The sequence below is a fragment of the Eumetopias jubatus genome, unplaced genomic scaffold (genome assembly GCF_037043125.1).
Source record: "Eumetopias jubatus isolate StellerSeaLion01/CBP00866 unplaced genomic scaffold, mEumJub1_p1.0 scaffold_7, whole genome shotgun sequence".
Lineage (NCBI taxonomy): Eukaryota > Metazoa > Chordata > Mammalia > Carnivora > Otariidae > Eumetopias > Eumetopias jubatus.
The window spans coordinates 93,070,235-93,097,009 of record NW_028274813.1 but is presented as its reverse complement, the minus strand read 5'-3'; the positions used below and the strand labels follow the sequence as shown (position 1 = coordinate 93,097,009).

The window sequence follows — 26,775 nt, the reverse complement described above, 5'->3', positions numbered from 1 at the left end:
AAGCGACTGCCTTCAGCTCAGGTCATGATCCTGGAGTCCAAGGATCGAGTCCCACATCGGGCTCCCTGCTCAGCAGGGAGTCTGCTTCTCCCTCTGACCCTCTTCCCTCTCGTGCTATCTCTCATTCTCTCTCTCAAATAAATAAAATCTTAAAAAAAAAAAGAGTTAACATTTAAAAATAAATAAATTAATTAATTAAAAAGTATGGCCACAATTTAAAGGTGCCAAAGAGAGTAGAACTAGATAAAGGTTTTGCTTGTGATTTTTATTCTTTCTAGCAGGTAATCTGCATTACCTAAAGAGTTCAACGGGAGCCATATTCGTTGGCCATGTTTTATTTGTCCTTTTCTTTGAACAGGATAACCAAAGATACAGACAGTATTCAATAAAATAAAATAGATGAAACAAATTCTAAGAGACTGCAATGCCACATGCTACATTTAACCTAATTTTATTCATGCTTGCCTTGGGATGGGGAACAGATCATTCAGTAAAAACATACAGTAAAAACAAAATGTCTTATCGTGTACAACTTTTAAACTACAATAATGATGTACCTTAATTACTTCCATGCACACAAGTCTAACATTACAGGTTTTTTTTTTTTTTAAAAATAAACACAGTTAAGACTTCTAGGAGCATTTTATAATAAAGTAATTCCTAATGTTTCTTTGTAGATAGATCAAGCACCTCCAAAATACAAATTCCTATACACAGTGAGCGCTTTACTTAAAATGAATACTTAAGTAAATTAAGTACGTGGACAGCCTTAGGATGAGCTGACATTATATATTCAGCTAAGTAGGCAACAAACCATAGTGCCAAATGGAAAAAGTGTATTTGCAAATAAATTTCAAAAACTAAGTTAACTTTTTATAATTAAATACAGAAAATATACTGATTTGCTAAAATAAATAAGATGTGATGTAGTAACACTTCACTATAAAGAATGCATACCAGAACACTTATAAACGGTGCATGAATCTTATTAAGAATAGTTTACTACAATAAACGCTGGCTAAATAGAAGTGCGTATGTGAAGCACTATGGGTGGTCTATGTTTTGCCACATACTTTTGTTACCTTGAGGTAGATAACACATGTGTACCAAAATCGGCATTCATTTTCAGTTGCTGCTGGTATCATGTGTTTTAAGAAATGTGTACAGTATGAAAAACTTGAAAATACTCATGAATGAAAAATGTTTTGGGAAAAAAATAGATATTCTCATGCAATTATGTACAGTCTCACTGTGTAAATTTCAAGGCAAGATTTTTGTTTCCTGTAAAACAGATCATTGTTCTATGAGAGAATGTTTTTTACTTGTCTTAGTGCATTTCTTTTGTCGCCTCCTGCATTGCATTATTTTGCTCTATTCTTTATTTTTGTGTGCAAACGACATGCCAGTTAAAATGAAAACCATCTCACATGTAGAAAAAAAGTCTGGATTTTAAAAACCAAGAACTAATAAAATCCTTTCTAAATGACACCATATGATTCAAGTAAAAAAATGACTGAAACACTATAATAAAAAAGACAAAACACATTTCATGAAGAATACAAAGAGAAATGTCTGCTGAGTGTTTTAGTTCAGATGTTTCAGAATGCTGCTGTATGTCTTATGAGGAATCTGAGGGGAAGATTTCATAGCAGAAGGTGTTAAGGTGGCCTGTATTGACTTAAGTGGGGACCCCACTGGGCTGTGAAACTGCGGGATGCCTATGGCTTCAAGCTGCTTGTTAAAGAGGAACTCCCCACTGTTGTTGAGAAATCCTTCCTCATTTCCTCTCTCCCCAAGCTTCCCATCCTCTACTGGCTCAGTTTCTAGCATTTCAGTATCTTCTTTCCTGCTAAAGAACTTGTCCAAGTAACTGGTGTAAGTGTTTTCCTTCTCAATTTGTTCATCCTTCCTTACCTCACAACAGAACTGATTTATGAGAAAACAGTCCTCCCCACTACCCATAAACTGGCTATCCCAAGAAGATTGGTACAAAGCTTCTAATTGAGCCAAATTTGCCATTCCTTTCTCCTGTTTTTCTCGGCTTACTGACTTAGATATCAAACTTTTCAATTCTAGTTGGGACACTGAGCTATTCAAGTCATTTAATTTATCAACAACATCAGTAGGCTCATGTTGTGAACTAAGCTGAATAGTTCCTGCGATAAAGGAATCAAAGTCAAATCCCTGATTCTTTTCCCTTTCTTTTTCCGCCAGTTGCTGTGATGCTTCCTCTAGAGCTATCTGGGCTTTAACCAATCCATTTCTTTCACATTTTGACTTGCCTTTCTTATCAGACTTTTCTTTGCTTTGTTCTTTCCAATTGGAAAGATCTATAATAAGCTTGGGTTCATAATAATGGTTAACTTCACTCTCTCTCCAAACTAAGTTATCTAAATATGATGATGACCTTGTTTTGTAGTTACAAGTATGGCTACACTCCAGATCACAGTATTTGTTTTCATGATGATCTGGGTACTGCCAACAAGGATCAGTAGAGTAATTGGTATCGAAAGCAGGATCCTCCAAGTACTTTTCACGATCTCCATCCAAATATTTTCGAGGATCAACTTGTACTTCTTCTTCATCAGTGACATCGGACAGAGCTCTTGGGTCAAGCTGAACTTCATCAATATCAAAGTTGTTATGTATAGGCCAATCATGCTCTGAAAATTGACAATCGTGGTACCTGAAAAAATTAATGCATTAATGTGAGTCCAGGTATAGAATTTCATTTTCAAATTCACTGAGTGCCTTTTAGGTGAAAGCACTCTGCTAGGTCTATGCGGGGACAATAGGAATATAACTCATAATTTTAATGGATAGGTAAGATCTGTTACTACATAATGTAATATGAGGCATTTTAGTAATTACCAATGAAACTATAATTACAGTAAAAATCCGAGTCCTCCATTCTTAAATTTAAGACCAAATACCATTTCACACTTATTCTGTCTTTTCTCTGTTCTATTTTTCATTCACCTTCAAAGGCAACTGCAGATAAACATCAGAGTGGCTGGCATGTCTACAGTTCAATTCCAACAGTTTCATACAGAGAAAAAATACTTTGTGGCCATAAAATAGCTATCTCTAATCTCAATCAGGTCTCTTACAGATTTTCACTCTCTTGGTAACAAGTCAGACTAGAACAGAGGAAGGCTTGCTGGAATTCATCATGAATATTAAAAAAACCTCTCCATGTACATGCACTACTGAATGTGGCATCCTCTTATCAACACATCACAGCAAGGTGGCTGTTCCATGCCCAAGTAGAGGCAGACTCTCTCTCTCTCTCTCTCTCTCTCTCTCTCTCTCTCTCTCTCTCTCACACACACACACACACACACACACACACACGGTTGGGGGATGGGGAGGAGGGACTAGAAAAGAGACTGGAAGACATTTGAGTATGTATGAAAGAACTATACGTAGACAGTAGAAATGTTCATGTGGACCAAAAGGTCATTGCCAGATGTGTAAACATACAAAGACCTACCTCAACATTGTAGGAGGGAAAAAATGCAATGACTAAACAAACAAATTTTAATATTAACTACTTCTTTAATTATTAAATATTGTTCTTTTAAACATAGAAATATATGAAACTCTAAAGTTTTAAGATTGCCATTAGTGACTCTGACACCTGCCTAAATATCAAAATCACCCAAAGATTTTAAATAATACTGATTCATGGGGTGCCTGGCTGGCACAGTGGGTTGACCTTCAGACTTTTTGTTTCAGCTCAGGTCATGATCTCAGGGTTTTGAGATCAAGCCCCCCTTGGGGCTGTGCACTCAGCACAGAGTCTGCTTGAAAGATTCTTTCTCCCTCTCCCTCCCTCTATGCAGCTCCCCCGCTCATGCTCGCTCTCTCTAAAATAAATAAAATCTTTAAAAATAATGTTGATTCATTATTATATGCTATGATCCTACTCTGAAGCAAAATTATATCTAAATTTCCCCTGGAATTTAGAAATCCTAAAAGAAAGCTGAGGAAAAAAAATCTTTAACTGAAATGTATAATGTTATTCATTTTGACATTTTATACTATTCAAAATAGAAGAGTCTCTTGTACTGAACCTATGTTCAAGCAGCCCAAGATTAATTTTGTGTCATTAGGAAAACAGATTTGAATAGCATATACCATGAATCAAAATAATTTCTATCCTAAGATACAAGAGATTTTATGTAAAAATTTGAGACATTATGGAGATACCTATTTGGATAAGGTTCAGTCTTGTCATCCAACATCTTAAAAAAAATTTGTGACATTTTTAAAAGCAATAGTTTAAAATAGTTCAGATTTCCAACCTTCAACCCTCATGTTTAAAGGACCTTATAATTGTTAACAACTAAACACGCCTTAATGGCTTTGAAAATGTTTCAGAGTAGAATTCTCATTTTCCAATTATGTATATCCTAACTAGTAACTTAAATATTTAAATTATATAAAGTCTCTTCAAAGATATAAGTTTAGCAGAAACCCAAAGAGACCATTACTAAATTTTTAAGACACCTACACTGTCTTATCCTACACTGCATTATGGTTTATTGAAAATACAATAAATGGTATTTTTCTAACTTAGAATCAATTTACCTTTCCCAGTTATAAATATGACTATGAGTTTCATCCATAAGCAAAATATCATCAACTTCATCTTCAATATGAAAAGGATGACTTGAAATCGGCTCATCCATTGGAAAAGAATATATGCTCATGTAAGGATGGGAAAGCGCTTCTTCTGCTGTCAACCGATCCATTGGGCTAAATGTCAAAATTTGTTCCAGGAAATCCAGTGCTACAAAAGAAAGGGATAAAAAACCTTAACTGTACTGGAGGTCTAACAACCAATTAAGAGAAAAAAGAGGTTATATAATTAAAAGGTAAATTAATTTATCAAATAAAACTAATTTACCTGATTTACAGATTAAAATGAAAAGACACTTACTCAATAAACACAGTAAATATTTGAAATGTACCCCAATCTCATACTATGGTCAGTTACAAAGAAAAAGAATATATTAAGTTGAATCATATGAAACTTCTATTTTTGTCAGTAAAAAATGGTCAAATAACAGCAATTTCATATGGTTCAACATAATACTATATAGGTCATAATCTCAGCTCTGCAACTCACTAGCTTAAATGAATTACTAGCAGTAAAGGGCCAGACAGGTTACTTAAACTTGCTGAACTTCAGTTCTTCATGTATAAAATGGAAATAAAGATATATTATACAGTATAAAAATTAAATGTAAAGCATAGTGTCTAGTGCTTAATAAAAAATCCTTTCCCCTTTCCTTCCCTTATCTCACCGGCTAGCTGTTGTACTGATTTGTTGATCTGTTTCACATCAATCACACTCCAACATAACATACAAATGCACTTGATCACTTTAGGGAAGACCCAAGTCTTCCCACTAACTTAGCTCATAAGCTCCTAACCCATCCTGAACCACACCTGTCACCAGCCTGAAGGTTGCCCTTATACAACCACATGCTTGTATACCCACCCTCAGCTGTGAATCATTTCCCCCATCTACTTTCCCTGTTCCTAGTCATACAGTACTGATGATAGCTCAATGCAAAAACCACACACACACACACACACACACACACAGAGCTCACTACAAATTCATATTGTAGAACTGCAATTTGGCCTTTGCTGTTGCTCAGCAATGTTCCACACCATCTCTTTATGCTCTAATCTCTATCATATCTAAACCCACTTCACATTTATCTTCATCCCTACTTCTTCACTATGGCCTGTCATACATCCTCTTATCCCTACCTCTGTCTCCAAGGAAAAGACAGTCATCCTCTCCAAAACGAAGCTGGTACTCTAGAAAGGACGCTATTCTCAATTCCCAATTTCTCATTAATGTAAACAACAGCTGAGTTTTTTTATAGCCTTTTATATTTCACAAAGTGCTTTCATATACATTATCTTATTCAATCCTCAAGTCGTTCCAATAACGACTAAAGAAACCTAAGACTCATTGCTACCCACGCCCTTCGGTGGCCCTGGGCTGGGGCCTCTTCCTCTCCTCTCCTTACCCCCTTCCACTATATGACCCTCATCTAGGAAGTCCTTTCACAATACAGCAAGCTCTTCTTGGTTCTCTTGCAAAAGAGTCCATCTTTATTTTAATTAGCCCAGAGCCCTTGTGTCTCAAGGCAAGAGAGACTCTAAGGCACAGAGTTATAAAGGGCGGACCCAGTACAATCACCATTGTCAGAGGGAAGGGAGATATATACCCAACTACACAAGAGGAATGTACTCTAAAATCCCTACCATTTGGGAACTGTAGGCAGCAGGAAGAGGAAAGAAAGAAACTAGCCCCAAGCTGAGCTCCCAAGTGCAGCACCATATGCATATGTAGACTATTTCCATAATTGCAGAAAGTTCTATCGGACAGCACTGCTCTAAAGGAAACCTATTTGCTATGGTGGTGTTGAAGTATGCTAAGATACAGAAGTACATGGTAAACTACAGCAAAAGGGAGGATGAGAGGTAAGTATGGAGGAAAATGAAAAAGGCTATTTCATCCAAAGGCGAAAGACCACTAGGGTTCCTAACCGTCTTAATGTGTTAATTCATATATACTTAATCTTGTTTGGTTTTTTTCCCTCTGAAGATCATGAACATGTGAGAAAAGAACATGTATTATTCTTACTAAGCCCCACTGCCTCAGAATATGCTCTGCCCAAAAGTAAAACTCCAGTATTAATCAACAAGAAACTGGTGTGGAACATATCTACATAGTAAATCTTTAGTCTCGGGAACTTTAAAAACTCTGCATTGCACTTGTATGTGAGCATAGCTCTGCCACTTACTAATACCAAGGATCTTTTGCCTGATGGTTAATTAACCCATTATTAAAAATATACGTTCAATCCATTATGAATAATTCCAGCCATCAGCCAAATATTCAAGTTGGTTCACAGCTAAGACATGATCCCAACCCTAAAGTTAGGGTAGGGAAAAGAAGATTCAAATTTGGCTAGACTGCAAATGCTTCAACAGCAATGTCGTACATTGCTAGTTAACCTCTTTTGATAAAACATAGCAACAGTGACAATGACTCCAAAGGCAATCAAGGTTATTCCTCTCCCTGAACCTGGCTGAGCAGGGCCACACCTGTAGAGGGTTTTAAAAATACACAGGTGGGGTGCCTGGGTGGCTTAGTCGGTTTGAGCATATGACTCTTGATTTTGGCTCAGGTCATGATCTTGGGGTCATGGGATCAAGCCCCATGTGTCAGGCTCCATGCTCAGCAAGGAGGAGTCTGCTTCTCCCTTTCCCTCTGCCCCTCCCCCCTGCTCACGTGTGCACACGCTCGCACTCTCCCTCTCTCTCAAATAAATAAATCTAAAAAAATAAGACACATGCTCTGCTCCCCACACCACTTCTGAATTCTGACCTAATAGCCTGCATTTTTAAAGAGCTCCCAAAGAGGATTCTGAGGCAGAGTCAAATGCTATGTGACTACTGTTCAGTTATGAACAAGGATGTCATGACAGTGGCTCTAAGGTCAGGAGAAAGATAACCAGCACTGGAATCTGATTGTGAAGACAGACTTGAAGGCCAGTTAGGAATGTAGAGCTACTGAAAAGGAAGCCTGCAAAACCTGCTGAAATTAAAGCTGTTTCTTTTTTACTCAGGCATTTACTATAAGAGTTTCAAACACATTTGAGGAAAACAAAAAATGTCATTATGATTTTGCCATCCAGTGCCTATTTCTCAGAACACTCGCTACTTTAGTTTTTTTTAAGTAGGCTCCATACCCATGGAGCCTAACATGGGGGCTTGACCAACCTGAGATCAAGACCTGAAGTGAGATCAAGAGTCAGACACTTAACCGACTAAGCCACCCAGTCACCCACAAACACTTGCAATTTTAAGACACTTTGATACACAATAACCTGAACCACAGATGATCAGAGTGGGTGTTATGAATAATGGATATATAATTCAGACAAACCTTAAGATGCTTAGAAAACTATATATATCCCTAACATGTTGATTCATAAAGAACTATACAATCCTGACATTGGTGCATCTTAATATAATTCCTAAAGGTGTAACACACAATCAACTTTTAAGAAAGATGTTTCTCATCTCTAACTCTCTTCCTTAAAAAAATGTTATCCTGGGGTGCCTGGCTGGATCAGTTGGTAGAGCATGCAACTCCTGATCTCAGGGTTTCACATACGTTCAAGTCCCATACTGGGTACAGAGATTACTTAAAAATAAAATCTTAAAAAAAAAAATTATCTTATTACAGGTAACTACTACAAGAGTTAAAGACTTTTGTATATTATTCATAGCAACAAATCCTAATGACATAACACTCTGAGACATGAAATTATTTGTTTTAGTGATCAAAAGTTTTGAGTCTAAGTTTCTATTCCTTTCAAGCTTGCACAAACTCTCACATTTAGCACCTAATATTCCTAACACGAATCTGCAAACTCTTATGTGCTTGCTCAGAGTTTTGCTCTTTCTTCCATCTCTTCCTTGCCCTGAAGTCTTTGCTTTCCCCAACTCAATTTACTCTTTCATATCTCAATCACATTCACATTCATATCCAGACTTACTTATCATATAACCCTCACAAAACTCCATTTTAGCTTAGTGAGGGACAGTTACTCTAGATGCTCGCCTATGGTAGATAATATCAGTGGTGTAAGCTGAAAAAGTAGATGGAGTTAGAACCAGGAGAGTTTATGGAACTTTATGGAACCTGAAAAATCATTCAGAGTAACAAAGATACAGATCCCAGCCTAAGAGCCAGACCAAAAAAGGGAGAGAGTTGAAGTTTTAGATAACATATAGTGTCTAAAGACTATTTGGGATACACAGATCCTGCCTGTGTGCGTGCACACACACACACCCACCCACCCCATTACATGATGGTTACTCTTGAGTAACAATACCTTCTCGACTAATTCCTGGAAGCAGCTGAGTTAAAGGTTTGTGTGGCTCAGTCATGTCATTTCTAATGTAAACTGGAATTACGCTGAGAAGCTCCTGACGATCTTCCTCATGTACAACAGGAATAGATTCTAAAATCAGCTGCATCTGTTCAAGTTCATGTGCACCTGAGATTAAATAAACATCAAATACAATATAAACAAACACATTCCTCAACATTTACTTATTTGGCAACAGACATTCTAAAGCTACAGGAACTTAACTTAAATACTGTAATGATCACTGGGAGGAAAATGATTAACTGAATTCTTAACCAGCAGGTTTCTTTGCTTTGAATATCATCAATCTACGGGAAAAGTGTATCTGTGTCTGCTCATGGACATATTTACTTTGGCTGCTTTGTTTCCATAAGAAACTGACCCTTTCATCAAGAACTAATGATGTAATGTATGGTGATTAACATAACAATAAAAACAAAAAAAATAAACGAAAGAGACAATGTCAAAAAAAAAACTGACCCTTTAAGTTTAGCCTTATATTAAGGTATCACAAAGTAGTGAAAAAAACAATGAACTGGGATTCAAGGGACATGGATTCTAGCCTTGGCTATATTACTGATTAACTGGCTACACCTTTGGGAATACTTAGCATGGTAATGATTTCATTTCATCATCAGTAAAATGGAGGGTTGGACTAGATTCACACTACAAAAAGTTTTATAGTTACGGGTGAGGCTCAGGTAGCATTTCAGGACAACTATTAAAGAAATAATAGGGGGAACTTTAAGCTAAACGCTGACTAAAAATTCAGTTTGCTTTTCTACGGATTTCTAGAATTCATTCAACCTCTACATTTTTCTTGAGTACCTACTACAAGCAAGGCACTTTAAAATACAACTGTGAAGCAAAAGAGAGCAAGTCCCTGCCTTCATGGAGCTTACAATCTAGTGGAAGAAGACAGACAATAATTCTGTCAACATTTATGCCAAATGGTGATAAATGCTATGAAGAAAAATAGAGTAAGCAGGGAGAATAAAGAGCACTTTATGGGTAGGATTGCTAATCAATACTGGATGACCAAGGAAGGCTTCAGTGAGAAGCTGAAAACTGAGGAAGTTGGGGAACATGTCATGCATTCATATGGAGGAAGGGAGTTCCAGGAAGATGGGAAAAGGCGCAAAGGCTCAGAGAAGAGTGGGCTTGGTGTGTCTAAGAAACAGCAATTAGGTTAAGTGTAGCTGAAACAGAGTGGCTGGGTGGGTGGTGGGGGGGGGGGGGAGCGAGTATTAGATGATGAAATGGTACCAGAACACAAAGGGTTTACTTTAACCTGAATTTGATAGGGAGACATTACAGAGTTTCAAGCAGAAAAATGGCATGTTCTGATTTATGTTTTCAGAGAACTCCTATAGCTGCTATGTGGTAACTAGGCTACAGACAGCAAATATTAAAGCAGAAAAGGCAGTTAAATCCTGCATTAGACCAGGAAAAACATAATGGTTGACTGAACTGTGGGGAGGCGGGTAGTGACAGAGATAATAACAAGCAGTTAGATTCTGAATATATTTCAAAGGAAGAGCCCATAGAATCTGTACCGACAGAAGTGTAGGATGAAGCCAAGATTTTAGCCTCAGCAACTAAAAAGTGGATCTGGTTTACCAAGATGAGGAAGACAGCAGAAAAAGAAAATATGAGGGAGAAATATCATTCAGTTTTGGACAGGTTAAATTTGAGATGCTGTTAGACATCTTAGTCCGTACCTTTTATTGCTCTGTTCTTTTGGAACCTCTACCTAATACAGAGGCTCTTCCTCATGCTGTTTTGTTTTTTTTCCCAAAGATTTTATTTATTTATTTATTTATCTGACAGAGAGAGACACAGCAAGAGGGGGAACACAAGCAGAGGGAGTGGGAGAGGGAGAAGCAGGCTTCCCGCGGAGCAGGGAGCCTGATGCGGGGCTCGATCCCAGGACCCTGGGATCATGACCTGAGCCGAAGGCAGACGCTTAACGACTGAGCCACCCAGGCACCCCCCTCATGCTGCTTTTGGTTCACAAATCTACCAGTAAAGCAGAAGGGAACTAAAACTGGATCTTTCAAATCATTTCACAAACAATTCCCATTAACTGTTTAAAGTTTACATGGGTCTAAGATCAAAATCATGTTATTTAAATGTGTTTCTCAATCCAATTATTTTTATTGCTGTACTTGAACAATTCTGAATATGCTGAATGAACATTTAAAAATACACTAAGTACCTTTGTATAATTAATACAGCAGTCAAGTTTTGACCCCATTTCAAATGACCCCATAATAAATGACCCCATGATCTAACAATTTTAAACAATTTAGTTTTCCTGATAAAATATTCATTATGGTGGTAGTGTTAAAATATGTCCACAGGGATGCCTGGGTGGTTCAGCTGGTTAAGTGTCTGCCTTTGGCTCAGATCATGATCCCACGGTCCCGGGACTGAGTCCCACTTCGGGCTCCTTGCTCTGCGGGGAGCCTGCTTCTCCCTCTGCCTCTGCCTCTCCCCTCTGCTTGTGTTCTCTCTTTCAAATAAATAAATAAGATCTTAAAAAAAAAATGTCCACAAATTTGGGTGCCTGGCTGGCTCAGCCAGTAGAGCGTGTGAATCTTGATCTTGGGATCATGAGTGCGAGCCCCATGTCAGGCGCTGGGCATGGAACCTCCTTAAATAAATAAAAATAAAATAAATGTGGGGTGCCCGGCTGGCTCAGTTGGTACAGCATGTGACTCCTGATCTCAGGGTCATGAGTTCCAGTCCCAAGTTGGGTGTGGACCCTACTTAAAAAAAAAAAAAAAAAGTCCACAAATTCTCTGGCCCTCTTCCCTTCAAAAGTGGAATCCAATTCCCCTCCCCTTGAATGTGAGGTGTATTTAGATGACTCACTTCTAATGTATAAAAACTGAAATGACTGTGTCACTTTTGAGTCTAGGTCACAAAAAGGTACCTTTGCATTTGCAAAGTTGAAAACAATCCAATGGATAAAGAATAATCTTCTCAACAAATGGTGCTGGGATAACTGGATATCCACATGCAGAAGAATAAAGTTGGAGCCCTACCTCACACACAAAAATAGCTCAAAATGGATCACAGACCTAATTTAAAAGCTAAAACTATAAAGTTCTTAGGGGTCAGGCAATAATTTTATAGGTATGACATCAAAAGCATAAGTGACAAAAAAACAGATAAATTGGACTTCATCAGAATTAAAACCTTCTGTGATTCAAAAGACACCAACAAGAAAGTGAAAAGCTAACCCACTGAATGGAAGAAAATACATTCAAATCATGTATCTGATAAGTGATTTGTATCCCTATGTAAAGAACTCCTATTACCTCAATTATAAAATACAAACAACCCAATATTAAAATAGGCAATGGAAAAAAAATAAAAATAAAAATAGGCAATGGATCTGGATAAATATTTCTCCAAAAAAGATAGACAAATTGCCAGTGCTCTACATTATTAGTCATTAGGGAAATGCAAATCAAAACCACAATGAGATACTACTTCATATTTAAAAAGACAACTGTAAGACAGACTACACTTTAAATAATTGTTGGTGAGAATGTAGAGAAATTGGAACCCTCATACAGTGCTGGTGGGAATGTAAAGTGTTACAACTACTTTGGAAAATGGTCTGGCATTTCTTCAAAAAGTTAAACAGTTCTATGACACAGTAATTCCACTCTTAAGTGTATATACACCCAACAAAATGGAAAATACACATCCACGCAAAAACTATACACAAATGTAGATAGTAGCATCATTAATTAATAACCAAAAAGAACAAAAAACCCAAATTTCCATAAACTGATGAATGGATAAACAAAGTATAACATAGGCACAGAGTGGAATTATTTGGCCATAAAAAGATGACGAGTTGACACATGTTATAACATGGATAAATCTCCAAAATATGCTAAGTGAAAGATGCCAGTCATAAGGCTACAAGTTATACGATTTATTTATATGAAATGTCCAGAACAGGCAAATCTATAGAGACACAAAGGAGATTAGTGGTTGCCAGCAGCTAGAAGGGAGAAATGGGAAGTGACTGCTAATGGTTACAGGGCATCTTCTCGGCGGCGGGGGGGGACACAAAAATGTTCTAAAATTAGATGGTTATATAATCCTGTGAATATACGAAAAAATACTCAACTGTACACTTTAAATGGGTGAATTGTCTGGCATGTGAATTATATATTGATAGGACTTTTTTTTTAAAAGATACAAAAGCTTTCTCCTTGCTCTCTTTTGGAGAGCATTATGGCGGAAGCCAGCTACAATATCGTGAAGACACTCATGCAATCCTATAGAGAAGCCTGCATGCATGGTGATAAACTGAGGCCTCCTGCTAAGAGTCATGTGAGTTAAGCTACCTAGAAATGAAAAAAAGGGGGGTGAGGGGAAGGTGCCTGGGTGGCTCAGTCAGTTAAGCATCTGCTTTTGGCTCAGGTCATGACCTCAAGAGTTCTGGGATTGAGCCCTGCATCAGGCCCCCTGCTCGAAGGGGAGCCTACTTCTCCCTCTGCCCCTGCTTGTGCTTGCTCGCTCCCTCTGTCAAATAAATAAAATCTTAAAAAAAAAAAAATCTATCTAGAAGTGGGTCTTCCTGCCCCAGTAAAGCCTTCAGATGAGTGTACGCCCAATCAACATCTTGACTAAGCAAATCTGAGCTAGAACCACTTAGCTAAGTCACCTCCCAATTCCTGACCCATACAAACTTCAAGATAATAAATTGTTTAAGCCATGGTGTTTTGATGTAGTTGGTCATGAAGCAACAAGTAATACAATAATTATTTTACATATGTTGGAAGGTACCTGAATATCAGGAATATAACCTCCAATTATAGTACTGTTCCTAGGAAAGATATTCAATCCACTTAACTAGTTTCCAGGAATCACTGGTATTTTCTCAGAGTCTGCTAAATTGAAATTCAATCACTAATCACACATCACAGAAGAAATTTCAGATAAATTTAAGGGGAAAATTACAAAAGATTGGTTAATGTTATGTAAGCTGAGTGGTGTAAGAAGTATCAGCAAAGGGCAGGACGCCTGGGTGGCTCAGTCGTTAGGCATTAGGCATCTGCCTTCGACTCAGGTCATGATCCCAGGGTCCTGGGATCGAGCCCCTGCGTCAGGCTCCCTGCTTCTCCCTCTCCCACTCCCCCTGCTTATGTTCCCTCTCTCGCTGTCAAATAAATAAAATCTTAAAAAAAAAAAATTTAAGGGCATTTATGCATACCATCCTTTCTTTCTTCAATAATGCTCTCCTATGCACCCCTATCTTTCTTTTTTTAATCCTTCTTTTGTAAGCAGACCCTGCTCTATTCCCTTTCTTTTGCTTTTAGCACAATCTGGAAGTGGTGGAAGGGCCACTCTAAGATTGGTTAGAGAGAAAAACAGTAATGTCAAAATAGAGAAAAAGACCTAAATTACCATCATGTCACTTCTCTAACTAAAAAATTCTCAGTACCCTACTATTTCCTACTTTTCCAAATGGAAATTCCTCTGCCTACCTTCTAAGTATTCTGGCCCTATTTTAACTAGTCATAAATGTGTTCATTATCTGACACCTTGCTTTCATCCAAATTCTCTCACTAATTTATGCACATACATGATTTCTTTCATCCAACTTTTCTCACTGATTCAGGCTCATACCCTCATTTATATAATACCATTTTTTTCTCTCTCTTCCTCCCACCAAAATTCTTCACTATTCCTATGTAGTGAAAAATCTTTTGACTTCTTTATGCCTTTTGTTCCAGACATCACTGATGAAGACTCTAAGTTTGTAGCACTTATAATCTGTACTAAATAATTTTATACAAACTCATACTTTGCTTTACAACACCTGATGTTTTTCATGGGTTATTCATCCTTTCCCATCTTGATTAAATTCTCTCTCTCACACTTCTGTGGACTCCCTCATAGCACCAAACTCAGCAAAAAAAATTACTTGTTTGGTTGTTTCTGAAAGATCACAGCAGTCAAGCAACAGAATACAGCAGTTCAGGCAACATGAATGATAGGGGACAAAGAATTACTGCATTTTCAATGACAGCTAAAAATTTTCTTTTCTTTTTTTTTTTTTAAAGATTTTATTTATTTATTCATGAGGGACAGAGGGAGAGAGAGAGAGAGAAGCAGAGGGAGAAGCAGGCTCCCAAGGAGCAGGGAGCCCGATGCGGGACTCGATCCCAGGACCCCGGGATCATGACCTGAGCCGAAGGCAGACGCTTAACCATCTGAGCCACCCAGGCGCCCGACAGCTAAAAATTTTCACTAGGAGTGACAAACACTGACCGCATTATGCAACTCAGGTATCATTTAACACAGATTACCAACAAGCAGTGTGAATCTACAAAATACAAAATTATATTTAAGAAATAAGATAAATACAAAAGAACACTAGAATTCTGACTAAATTTGTTGAGTGAACAATTCAGTGAATATATTAATACGTTTTGAAAAATTTTTAAATATTAAGAACACTTTATCTTTCATTTTAATATCGCAGACAACATTGTGTTAAATCTTATATACATCTTGCTTCACAGATACATGCAAAATTATTTCTTTGAAGTAATTTTTTTCCTTATATTTTAAAATTTCTAACCTGCAAAGAGGGTTTTACCAGTCAGCATTTCAGCAAAGATGCAGCCTGCAGCCCACATATCAATGGCTTTAGTATAATTATTTGGAGAAAGTAAAAGACGTGGAGACCTGTACCATTTAGTAACCAATCCTTCAGAAAGATGACCCTGAAAAAGAAAGAAAAACATACTTTTAATTTTTTACTTTAGCTGAAGAACAGTACGTAAAACTTGATTCATTAAAGAATCGCTGATCTTTAAAAAAGAAAAAAAAAGTAACGTGAAATCCTAAAACAATACTGTTGATTTCCGTATCTATATTCAAGGCTCTTATACTTTTCAGGCTTAATGGAGGTTAAACTCCCCCGGGATATATCATCTATAAGATGATGTTCACATGAAGTCTGCTGACCAAAATATACCATAAGAATTTAGTGTTGATTCTATGTCACACATTCAAACCATGTTTCAGAAAAGGAGCTATTTTTCACTTCAAGTCTTACTTAAGGAGCAGGGATGCTTTAAATCAATGAGGGACAGGTAAAGAAGAGCACCTGGGGTGCTACTTATAAACCAATGCCAACCTCCTGACAAACCCAGGGGACCTGGCTCTACTATGTATTCCATTCCTAATCAATTTTACTACTTTACATTTATAAAGCATTTAACAAAAACATATACCTATATGACCTTACTTCATCCTTAAAACAACCCTGAAAAATTATGAAAGTAGATATTAACTCCATTTTAGAGGGGCAGTAACACTCATAGATTAAGGAATCTGCTTAAGGTCATATAGCTTAAGTGGATGTAGAAATGGAACTCAATTTTAGATAGTTTAACTCGTAGTTCAGTGTTCTATCCACAATACTTCACTGTTACCCATAAAAAAGATGTGGTTGTCATCCATTTCAATACTAAATTTCTACATTCAAGTTTTTAAAAAATTAAGTCATACTTAATGTGAGATGATATATGTGAATGAAAAGATTTGCTTGTTTGTTTAGACATGTGCTATGGGAAGCCAAGCAAGCAGGGAGTTCCTAGAGGTTCTTTATAACAAAAGGAGCTCCACTTTAATATTCAAACATCAGGGTCCCACAGTTTCATTTGAAAACTAAAAGACCAAAGTTCAGCTAAGAAAATATTAACTTCTTCTATGAAGGCAAATTATTACCTAAGCTACAGTTACTATGAATCCTTTTAGCTATTTTTACTGCCATTTTATCTTTAGGCAAATTTAGATACTGAACAAAATTAAATTTGCCTAAACAAGGCCTAACAGAGTAACAGAGACTCAAAAGGGACAAAGGACCTAAAAGTTGAAATAGAAGCCCCTCTTACCTTCATAGGACCACGATTCTGCCCTAAACACATAAGAATATACCCCACTTTTAAATAAGGGAGAGTTTTAGTTATAATAAATAACCATACACTTTTAGGAATTTGTATGTAATTAGGATCGCAATCCAACTTCCTTTAATAAACATATGGAGATTCTAGGGGCACCTGGGTGGCTCAGTCGTTAAGTGTCTGCCTTCCGCTCAGGTCACGATCCCAGGGTACTGGGATCAAGCCCCGCATTGGGCTCCCTGCTCAGCGGGGAGTCTTCTTCTCTCTCTCTCCCACTCCCCCTGCTTGTGTTCCCTCTCTCACTGTGTCTCTGTCAAATAAATACATAAAATCTTAAAAAAAAAATGGAGATTCTGAATGAAAGTAGATCTGTATCAGAAAAAAATATACTATGCAAAGTTTACCACAATGGAAAAAATCTGTCACAATATACTAAGAAGATACAAGTACCTATTCCTAATCATGTCCATGAGTTTAAAGATCTGTCTCAGCTAGCTTTCCACATACCTTATGGGAATAATGGGGATCCATGATCCGTGCAAGACCAAAGTCACCTATCTTCAGCACCAAGTCTTCAGTATTAATGAAAAGATTAGCTGGTTTGAGATCTCTGTGCAGTACGTTTGCAGAGTGAATATATTTGAGCCCACGTAGCAGCTGATACATGAAAAGCCTGGCATGCTCTTCCAGTAAAGGGCCCTGCTCCAGCACATTAGCCAAGTCTGTCTCCATGTACTCCTGAACAATGTAGACACTGTTCAGTTCAGTAAGAGAGCCCACATCGTCTGTTAACTGGCTTCCACTAGGACCAAGAATTTCAAACACTTTCACAATGTTATCATGGTCAAGTCTTCTAATAATTTTGATTTCACGTAGAGCATGTTTGACACTCTGGGGATCAGTAAGAACAATTTTCTTGATGGCTACTCTTTTGTCACAGTCATTGTCTACAGCAGAAAAAACCAAGCCATTGCCTCCACAACCCAATGGTTTTAAGTCCATATACCTAGAGCCCAGATCAAAACCATGAATGTTCATGAGACTTTCAAATTTCTCTGCCATTTTGAAACCTTTACTATTGCCTTTTCCTTTCGAATTGTTGAACTTGTGTAAACAAGGAAGAAAACTGACATCAAAAGGAAAGATCTTTCAAAAAAGGAAAAGAAAAATAATTTTGCTTCCACAGCAAGATGATTTCTTGATGTTCATTGCATATGCCAACCAGGCCTGTTGAGTTCCCCTTAGATTTAAAGCTCAAAAAGCTCTACTCATATTAAGAATTAAAAAGATTGCAGTACTCATAGTTCAAGAAAGGGGCAGCAACTCTGCAGACATTTAAAGAAAACACTCAAGAAACTCAAACGGAATGAAATGACATACTATGCACTCAGATTTACTGTGCTAAACGATTTAACATTTAACAAAAATGTGAATAAATATGCACACGACAGGCTTCTATGAACATTCTCCTCACAGTGCAGATACATTCAGTGTTGGACTGGTCCTGAGCAGCATCATTCTAAGGTGCTGGTAAGCACTATTTCCGTTTTGCCTCTTTTCTTCCTTTGTTGCTGTATATTTCAACAGGAAGCCCTGGTGGCTGTTGGTTAACAGAAGATGTCTTTTGTTAGTGATCAGGTGGCTCCAGCTCACCACAATCACAATCAAAGCTACCGTCCATCTTACTCTGATAAAACCTGGAGGATGAAAAAAAAGGAAAAGAGTCACCACCGCAGAAAATACTAAATACTCTTCTTTTCAACTTTGTAAAATGACATGAATTGGGCATTTAGCTATAAACGGCTACTGGTACATTGAACTTATTTATTTACACTATATTACACTATACTAAGTGGAAAGATGACCCTCAATCAAAAGTAGCTATCTATGCTGTAAGCAATTCACATGTACTGGGCTCAGACTCTAGATCCCACCACATTAGATTCTTTATAAGATTTATGGCCATTGGGTTGTATCATTTCTTAAATGCCAATGAGCAAAGGAAGGAAGGTTCACAGTATTTTTACAGAACTCTTTAGAAATTTTTGAGTACGACATTAGTACCATTTCTCTTAAAAAATATATATAAGTCTGCAATGTGTTAGTTCATTAAAGAACATGTTTACTTATTAACTATGCCAATAAACATTCAATGGCCAAAAATCAGTACGAATTAAGAAATCTGCAGAGAATGCTCTTCAATTTATAAAAGCGTGAACTCGAACAGTGAATAAACCAATGAAAAGGTATCTAGCTTCACTGATAATCAGAAAAATCAAACTACCTCAAGAAGATAACATTTCAGATTAGAAAAACATTTCTAAGAGTCTGTTACTATCAAGCCTGAGGAGAAATGTGGAAAAAGAAGAGCTTTCATACAATACTGGTGAGTTTAAATTAGTAAAAGAATGTCAAAGAGCAATTTAGAATAAATACATAAATAAGTAGCATACCTATGACTTGGCTATTTTTCTTCAAAAAACACTCCCTAGAGAAATACTTGCAAATGAACATACAAATGCCCACTTTTTGTAATGGCAAAATATTAAAAACAGCCTAAACTTTCAACAATTTGAGAATGAGTTATATTCACATAGTGGACTATTATATAATAGTAAAATAAACAGAGATAGTTCAAATCACCATACACTAAATTTAAAAAGCAAATTGCAGATAGAAATGTACATGCTGAAACCACTCACTTCAGGTTTATAAGCATGTACAATGCTACTTTGAGTGTGTGTGTGTGTGTGTGTGTGTGTATGGCAAAAGTATTAAAAACATATATGGCTGTTAAGTACCAAATTCATGATAATCATTACTCTGGAATAAGGGAAGTGATTACCATGAGGGTGGGATTACACAGTATGCTCCAACTACATCTTTAATGTGTTATTTCTTTAAAAAAAAATGTGTGAGGGGCGCCTGGGTGGCTCAGTTGGTTAAGTGACTGCCTTCAGCTCAGGTCATGATCCCAGGGTCCTGGGATCGAGCCCCACGTTGGGCTCCTGGCTCAGCGGGGAGCCTGCTTCTCCCTCTCGCTCTGCCTGCTGCTCTGCCTACTTGTGATCTGTCAGATTAATAAATAAAATCTTTAAAAAAAATTTTTTTTAAATGTGTGGAAGTATGACAAATTATTAGAATCTTATAGAGCTGGGAGAGCCTGGGTGGCTCAGTTGTTAAGCATCTGCCTTTGGCTCAGGTCATGATCCCAGGGTTCTGGGATCGAGCCCCGCATCGGGCTCCCTGCTCCGCAGGAAGCCTGCTTCTCCCTCTCCCACCCATCCCTGCTTGTGTTTCCTCTCTTGTTGTCTCTCTCTCTCTCTGTCAAATAAATAAAATCTTTAAAAAAAAAAAAAAGAATCTTATAGAGCTCAGAGGTATGTATATGAAGAGCTCAGATCATAGTGGGGGAAGATAGGCTGACAAATAAGCAAAACACAGTTATCAGATGGCAGTAAGTGATGTAAAAAAATAAAAGAGAAAGAGGCCAGGGAGAGTGGTTAGGGAATGCCTCTATTAAGGTGGTACTGGGAGCAAAGCTCTAAAGTGGGTGGGCCTTAGGGGTGCTATGTGGGAGTAACTGCTGCAGACAGGGTCTAGCACATGAAAGCCAGAGGGTATGTGTCCCACGTCTAAGAAACAACTAGGTGGCCAATGCAGTAGCTCATTTAAGTGTACATGCCAATAAGCAAGTAATACAGCCTAAACCTTAAATGGAAAGGCTTCTTGTTGCTGCTCTTTTATCTAAAAGCTGGCATAGGTGTATGTACAGTGTTATTTTCTGATTGGGTTTGAAGAAATTATAAGTGGGACAGGTGCAATATTCATTTATTCAAAGGGCTAATCATTTAAAGGCAATGAGAAACTGCATCAATACATGAAATAAAGCAGCCCATTCTGAAACCGAATTATGTGATGACTTATGTGGCTTAAGATAACTGCTAGGACTCTCAAACAAATCAGCTGTTTGACAAGGGTGAAGCTTTTATACAACAGGGAATCTGCCTTTATTTCCTTCCTTCCACATATTCCCATATAACTCACATGTGGAAATAAAAGAATCTGAAAAATACAAGGTAACAGCTACTTGCCACAATCTGAGCAAATCTTCAACTTCAAGAAATCCATAAACATTACAACTATGTGAAAGAGAAACTGATGATACTGATAACTCAGAGACTAAGTAGATAAATGATCCTTAAGGCAACAGCTTTTTAAAAAGATTTATGAGAGAGAAAGTGCACATGCAGGGACGCACAAGAGATAGCGGGGAGAGGCAGAAGGAAAGGACCCCAAGCAGACTCCCCTGCCAAGCATGGAGACTGAAGCACGACGTGGGGCTAAATCTCACGACCCTGAGATCATGACTGGAGCTGAAATCAAGAGTCGGACACTTAACCAATTGAGCCACCCAGGTGCCCCAGCAACAGCTTTATTTAATAAAAATTGATATTTACTATCGCTGAGTTCTTTTAATAAATATGAGCACCACCTGTATCTGCTTAATGTTGTAAAGGACATTAATAGCATAACAGCTTTCTTTGTTTTACTCTAACAGAGATAGTTTCTTCTGTTTTCAAGTTTTTGTCTGCTTCTCAGAAAGCAAGAAAAAAAAACAAGCAGACTCCTAAAAATTCTGTACCTTGTCAGTCTGTATAAAACATTTAAAAGTTAAAGTCTGTAAATAAACTTTTGAATTAAAAAATATTTCAGACTTTTAAAGGGCTTTAATTAATACTGTCTCCCCTTCCCGATTTTTTCTATTTGTATACATCTTGATACTTCTAGTTCCCTACCAAATATCCTTTTAAAAACAGTATTTTTTAAAGGCTCCAGTATTTCTGAAATTTTACATTTCTAGTCTCCACCTGAAATAGAACGTTTGTTCACACTAACACACACGTGCATGCATACCTTCTCTTTTTTATTCTTGCCCTTCTGAAGACAATCCCTTAAAGCTCAACTTTTAAGTTTTTGATAAATGTACATCTTAAAGTCAGTTCTACAGACTTGACATAAGAACAGTAAAATCTCTAAGTACTCTCTTAAGCTTCTAGTTCACTAGTAGAGCAATCATAGTCATACACAAATAATTTAGCTTTGCTAAAAACGACACCACCATTATTTGACAGAATAGCACGGTAACAGGAACTGCAGCCGGATTATTGGAGAGGTATGAGAATGAGAGATCTCCACTCACAGACCTCCACCCACATCTGGTCTCATGAAACCAAGAAGCATCACAGACCCAAAACTACAAGGATGACAATGCCTTTTCAGAAATCTCAGTGACTGGTCAGCACTTAACAGGGGTAGAGAGTAGGTAAAAATTCATCTTGGGGAAGGGAGGAACTTGTGCCTAGGCTGAGACCTGCAGAGTCCTCATAGATTCAGATGATGACTATACTGAAAGACTTGAACAAACTTTACAGAAATATGAGACCGTTCTAAAGAAAGAAAGGGGTATTAATCACCAAAAGTATAATTCTAGGTGAGAATTACACCAATACAAAAATTGGAGGGGGGGTGGGAGAGACCAATAGCAGTGCTCGCCCAGTGATGTGCCTCACTGCTCTGCACTGTTCTTCAAAATCCTTCAATCACTATTAGACCAAAAGCTATTGGAGCATGTTTTCATCCAGGAGCTTGGAAAGTAAGCCCACCTTAAGCAGTAAGTTGAAGGTAATGTTACACTTCTGCATGATAAAGTGGATCCAGTAAATGTTTCCAATTCAGTCATGCCCCATTCAGCAAGTATTTGCTAATAATATGTTATATACCTGTCAATATACTAGGTACTGGGGATAAAATGGCAAGTAAAAACAGACTTGTGCCCTGCCCTCATGGGGTTTACAGTATGGTTGGAGATAAACAAAAATAAACTAACAACAGGAAAAAGGGGGAGGCAAAAGGGACAAGTGGTACTAAGGAATGGTACAGGATGCTATGAGAGCCTGCACACTAGGGGATTTGACCTAATTAGGGAGATGAGAATGTATGCCTCCGGAAGCCATAAAAAGGCTTAGTGGCCATGAAGACAGCTTCCTCCTTATCACCCTGATACCAAATCGTGAAGTCTCCAACTACTTTCATTTTCCAAACCAATCATGGAGTTCTTTGGCCTGACTAAAGTATGCAGTTACAACTCAACTGGACCCGCAGATAGATTACTGGGAAGAGCACCCCTCCATTCATACCAACAACCTCTAGAAATGTCCCATTTACATCACTTTCTCTATCATCTTTCACGTTTAACTTCAAAATGCCAAGTTCAAGGAAAGATCTGGGTTCCATATTCCTTTTGCATTTCCACACACTTCAAGGGAGGAAAACGAAAACTAAGATGAGACAGCAGCTTAAAATAACCCTTCCCAGCATCCAATTTCTCTGCCTCCAAATGTTACCCACTCCTACCAACCTCAGCGCTGATACTGTGTTGCTTGGAGAGGGATCCTTAATTAAATTTTAATTAGCTGGGCCAATGTTTTGCTTTTAACAACAACTGGGTGGGAAAAAAAATGAATTATAGGGAATGATTTGTAAGAATAAAGTTGGCTTGGAGTACCTGGGTGGCTCAGTTGATTAAGTGTCAGACTCTTGATTTCGGCCCAGGTCATGATCTCAGGGTCCTGGGATCCAGCCCTGAGACAGGCTTCCTGCTCAGCAGGGAGTCTGCTTGGGATTCCCTTTCCCTCTCCCTCTGCCCTCCCCCCCACGACTCACTCACTCTCTCGTGCATGCTCTCTCAATAAATAAATCTTAAAAAAATAAAGCCGGCTTTATGCTTTCCCTCTGGCTTTCTTTCCACCATAAAATGGAAGTAAAAGTTTTCTATGTAGCCCAGTCTGGGTACCAACTTCCTACATTTATAAAGCAGTTCCCTGAAACTGCATTAGCCACACTGGTTTCCTCAAGCACTCCTTTCTTCCCCTAATCACCACCTGCTTTCTGTCACTTAGCCTACCCCCAAGCCAAGAGAGAGATAGGTACTCTGAGTTAAGCCTAAGTATATTCAGTAAAGTTATAAAATGCAAAATAAAGAAGACAGTAGAATAACTTCACTCTGCCCCATCTCCCCATTCTATAGAAACTGGATTTTCCTTCCCTTATCTAAAAACAACTTGGCCACATATCAGAAAAGGAGTCTGGATGTGCAAAGCAAGTTTGAGGTGAGAGCCTTAAACATAAAGGTTACTTATCTGGTTTTCTCTTCCATCTACCACTCTGCTGCTTATCAGGTTAAATGTTGACATGGGTCATCTCCTGATCAGATGCACTGACAGCTCTCCACCACCCCCCTCCTCAATGGCTCTTGCCTATTCTGCTCTTCACCAGGGTCAAGTGAGTAACTTGAGTTAACTGGAATCCAGCCAGCCTCTCATCTCCTCAGCCAAAATCCAGTTGCTTTTGGAGAGAAGGGCAAGGTTGAGCTCTACTTAAATTCACATAGGACTATCTCTTAACCTTGGCACAGAGAGGTATTGTTATAACAAATTCATCCTTCCCTAAGATATCTCAAGCTCTCATCAAAGCTACTAAAAGCTACTAAGTTTCTAGGGCAGAGAAGGCCAAAGGCTACAGCTTAACTGCTTGTTCACATGCATTCTTGACAATGCCCTTGCTCATGTAAGGTAGCCCTTGGAGTTGTTAGAGATCGCTCTCAGGACCTCAAGGAGGCTCACGGTGTAAACTAATGTCAATGAATGATTTGTCATTTGGAGGGTGAGGGGGGACCTTAAAACTAAAACACCAAAGCCTAACAGGCCTTGCCTGCTATCAGTAACCAGTGTGTGCTATAGAGCAAACTTAGGAAGTCAAAGACAAAGTATTACTTGGCTTCTAACAAAGTACCCAATTTTTAAAAAATTCTTCTACTCCCAACTTCTGTTCTTAAATTGTCTGAACCGCTGCCTAAATATACTTTAATAATAGGGACTTGCATTTGCCTTTGACTATTTAAAAAGCCATTACAAAAAAAATGTCATTATGTTTATTTTGATGCTCATCTCTAGTTGCTATTCCTTCTACGGCATCCATATTAGAATATAAGAACTCCACAGATCATATAAATCGGTCAAAAAATCTTTAAGGACCCTTCCAATTCTCAGTCTATCATCTACGAAAGCCCAGTACAAGTCTTCTGCTTCACTCGTAGTTTGTTCCCAAGCACTTATTAGGGTGGTATGCCCAGACTGGGGAACATGTGATTCAAACTGCTATATACTAAACACAATCCTCTCTATATATTTATGGCTGGAAATTTAAAAATAATTATAATAACCCTTCATCCCCTCTCCTATCTTTCTCCTGCCTGAGCCCTCGTTTCTAAGACTCCTTTCCTAACTCATGTTAAGGAAACACTGGAACAAATATGTAACAGGAGACACGTGGGCAGCCTCCTCCTTCAAGTATCTTTAGCCATATGAGGATTCCAACCAGATAAAAATTAATATAAATTTCTGTAGCAGTCAGGATAGGTTAGAAAATTGTATAGTTAACAAATAAACCCAAACATCTCCCTGACTTACAACAGAAGTCTTAAGTCTTGCTAATGCAACAAGTCCAACATGGCTGTCATCCAAGTTGTCAAAGTAACTACCAGCTCTGCCCATTGCCACTCAATGTGCTGAAAGGAATAAAGAAGTAGGAATATCTCACTGGTTTAAAGCTTCCAACCAAAAATGACACATTTCACTTCTGCTCACATTTTACTGACCAAGTCACATCACATGGTCACACCTGCTTCAAGGGAGTAGGAAAATGCAATCCCGACATGGTCTCAGAAGCAGAGAACCAAGATGTTTTGAACCACTTTAACTAAAACAGCTTCAATTCTGCCATCCATCCATCTTTAGTCTACAAAACCTTAGTGAGTCTTTACCATATGCCAGATGTTGTTTTGGGCATAAAGGTATAGCAGGGGTCAAAATAGGTTAAAAAAAAAAAAAAAAAAAGAAATCACCCTGACCTCATGGAGCACAAACTCCTAGATCATTGCAGATTTCTCCCTATCCCACTAACATTTCTTCCTCCGCTCTTTTCTAATACTATTCTCCTTACCTTGTCTTAGGCCATCCTTCCCCAAAATAGTCTAATCTCTATTCTTCAGATACGTCTACTCTTCTAGGGTACCATTTCCCAGGGCACCACCTTACCATTTTCCCTTCCCTCCCCTTTGTTGTATGTGGCTCTATTTTAAAATAAAAGATTTGAGGGGCGTCTGGGTGGCTCAGTCGGTTGAGTGTCTGACTCTTGATTTCAGCTCAGGTCATGATCTCAGAGTCATGGGATAAGCCCCATGTCGGGCTCCACACTCAGCATGGAGTCTCCTTGAGTTTCTCTCCCTCCACCCCTTCCCCTATTCTCTCCCTCTAATAAATAAATCAATCTTTAAAAAAATAAAAAGTTTGGGGGCACCTGGGTGGCTCAGTCGTTAAGCATCTGCCTTCAGCTCAGGTCAAAAATAAAAGGTTTGAAACTCAGTTGCTTTACTAACATTTTCTGAGCATCGTACCTGGGTACTTAGTAGGCACTGTACAAACTGTACTGAGTGAATTAATGTAAACAGCATATTTTATTTGACAGTAGAAAATTTTGGAGAAGACAAGCTCTACCCTCAGTTTTTTCAGAATATGATCACACTCTGACCCACCATGGGGAACAACAGTGATGACGCCTAGTTATGGTACTTTCCTTTCCAGGAAGTCCCCCCAGGAGCTTCAATCTATGGTAAACACATAGGTTTGTCAATACATGAAGAAAGCAATGATTTCAACTCACTCAGACTGAAGAAAAAAAACTTCAACTTTGTTATAGCTCCTGTTTTATTTTGTTGAGGTAGTAAGAAGGGATTG

At 38.1% G+C, this 26,775-nt stretch overlaps 1 protein-coding gene across 2 annotated transcripts in view; it reads right to left on the bottom strand.

The window, feature by feature from the left end:
• Nucleotides 1-319: 319 nt before the first annotated feature.
• Nucleotides 320-26,775, bottom strand: part of MAPK6 (mitogen-activated protein kinase 6) — a 39,264-nt gene continuing 12,808 nt past the window's right edge. For both annotated transcript variants that reach the window (XM_028100236.1, XM_028100237.2), the window contains exons 2-6: nucleotides 17,426-18,615; nucleotides 15,589-15,733; nucleotides 8,937-9,101; nucleotides 4,594-4,795; nucleotides 320-2,686 (exon numbers count right to left, since the gene is read on the bottom strand). In XM_028100236.1, coding sequence (XP_027956037.1) covers nucleotides 1,585-2,686; nucleotides 4,594-4,795; nucleotides 8,937-9,101; nucleotides 15,589-15,733; nucleotides 17,426-17,980 — 2,169 coding nt within the window. In that variant the 5' untranslated portion in view covers nucleotides 17,981-18,615 and the 3' untranslated portion in view covers nucleotides 320-1,584. The remainder of the gene's footprint in view (nucleotides 2,687-4,593; nucleotides 4,796-8,936; nucleotides 9,102-15,588; nucleotides 15,734-17,425; nucleotides 18,616-26,775) is intronic.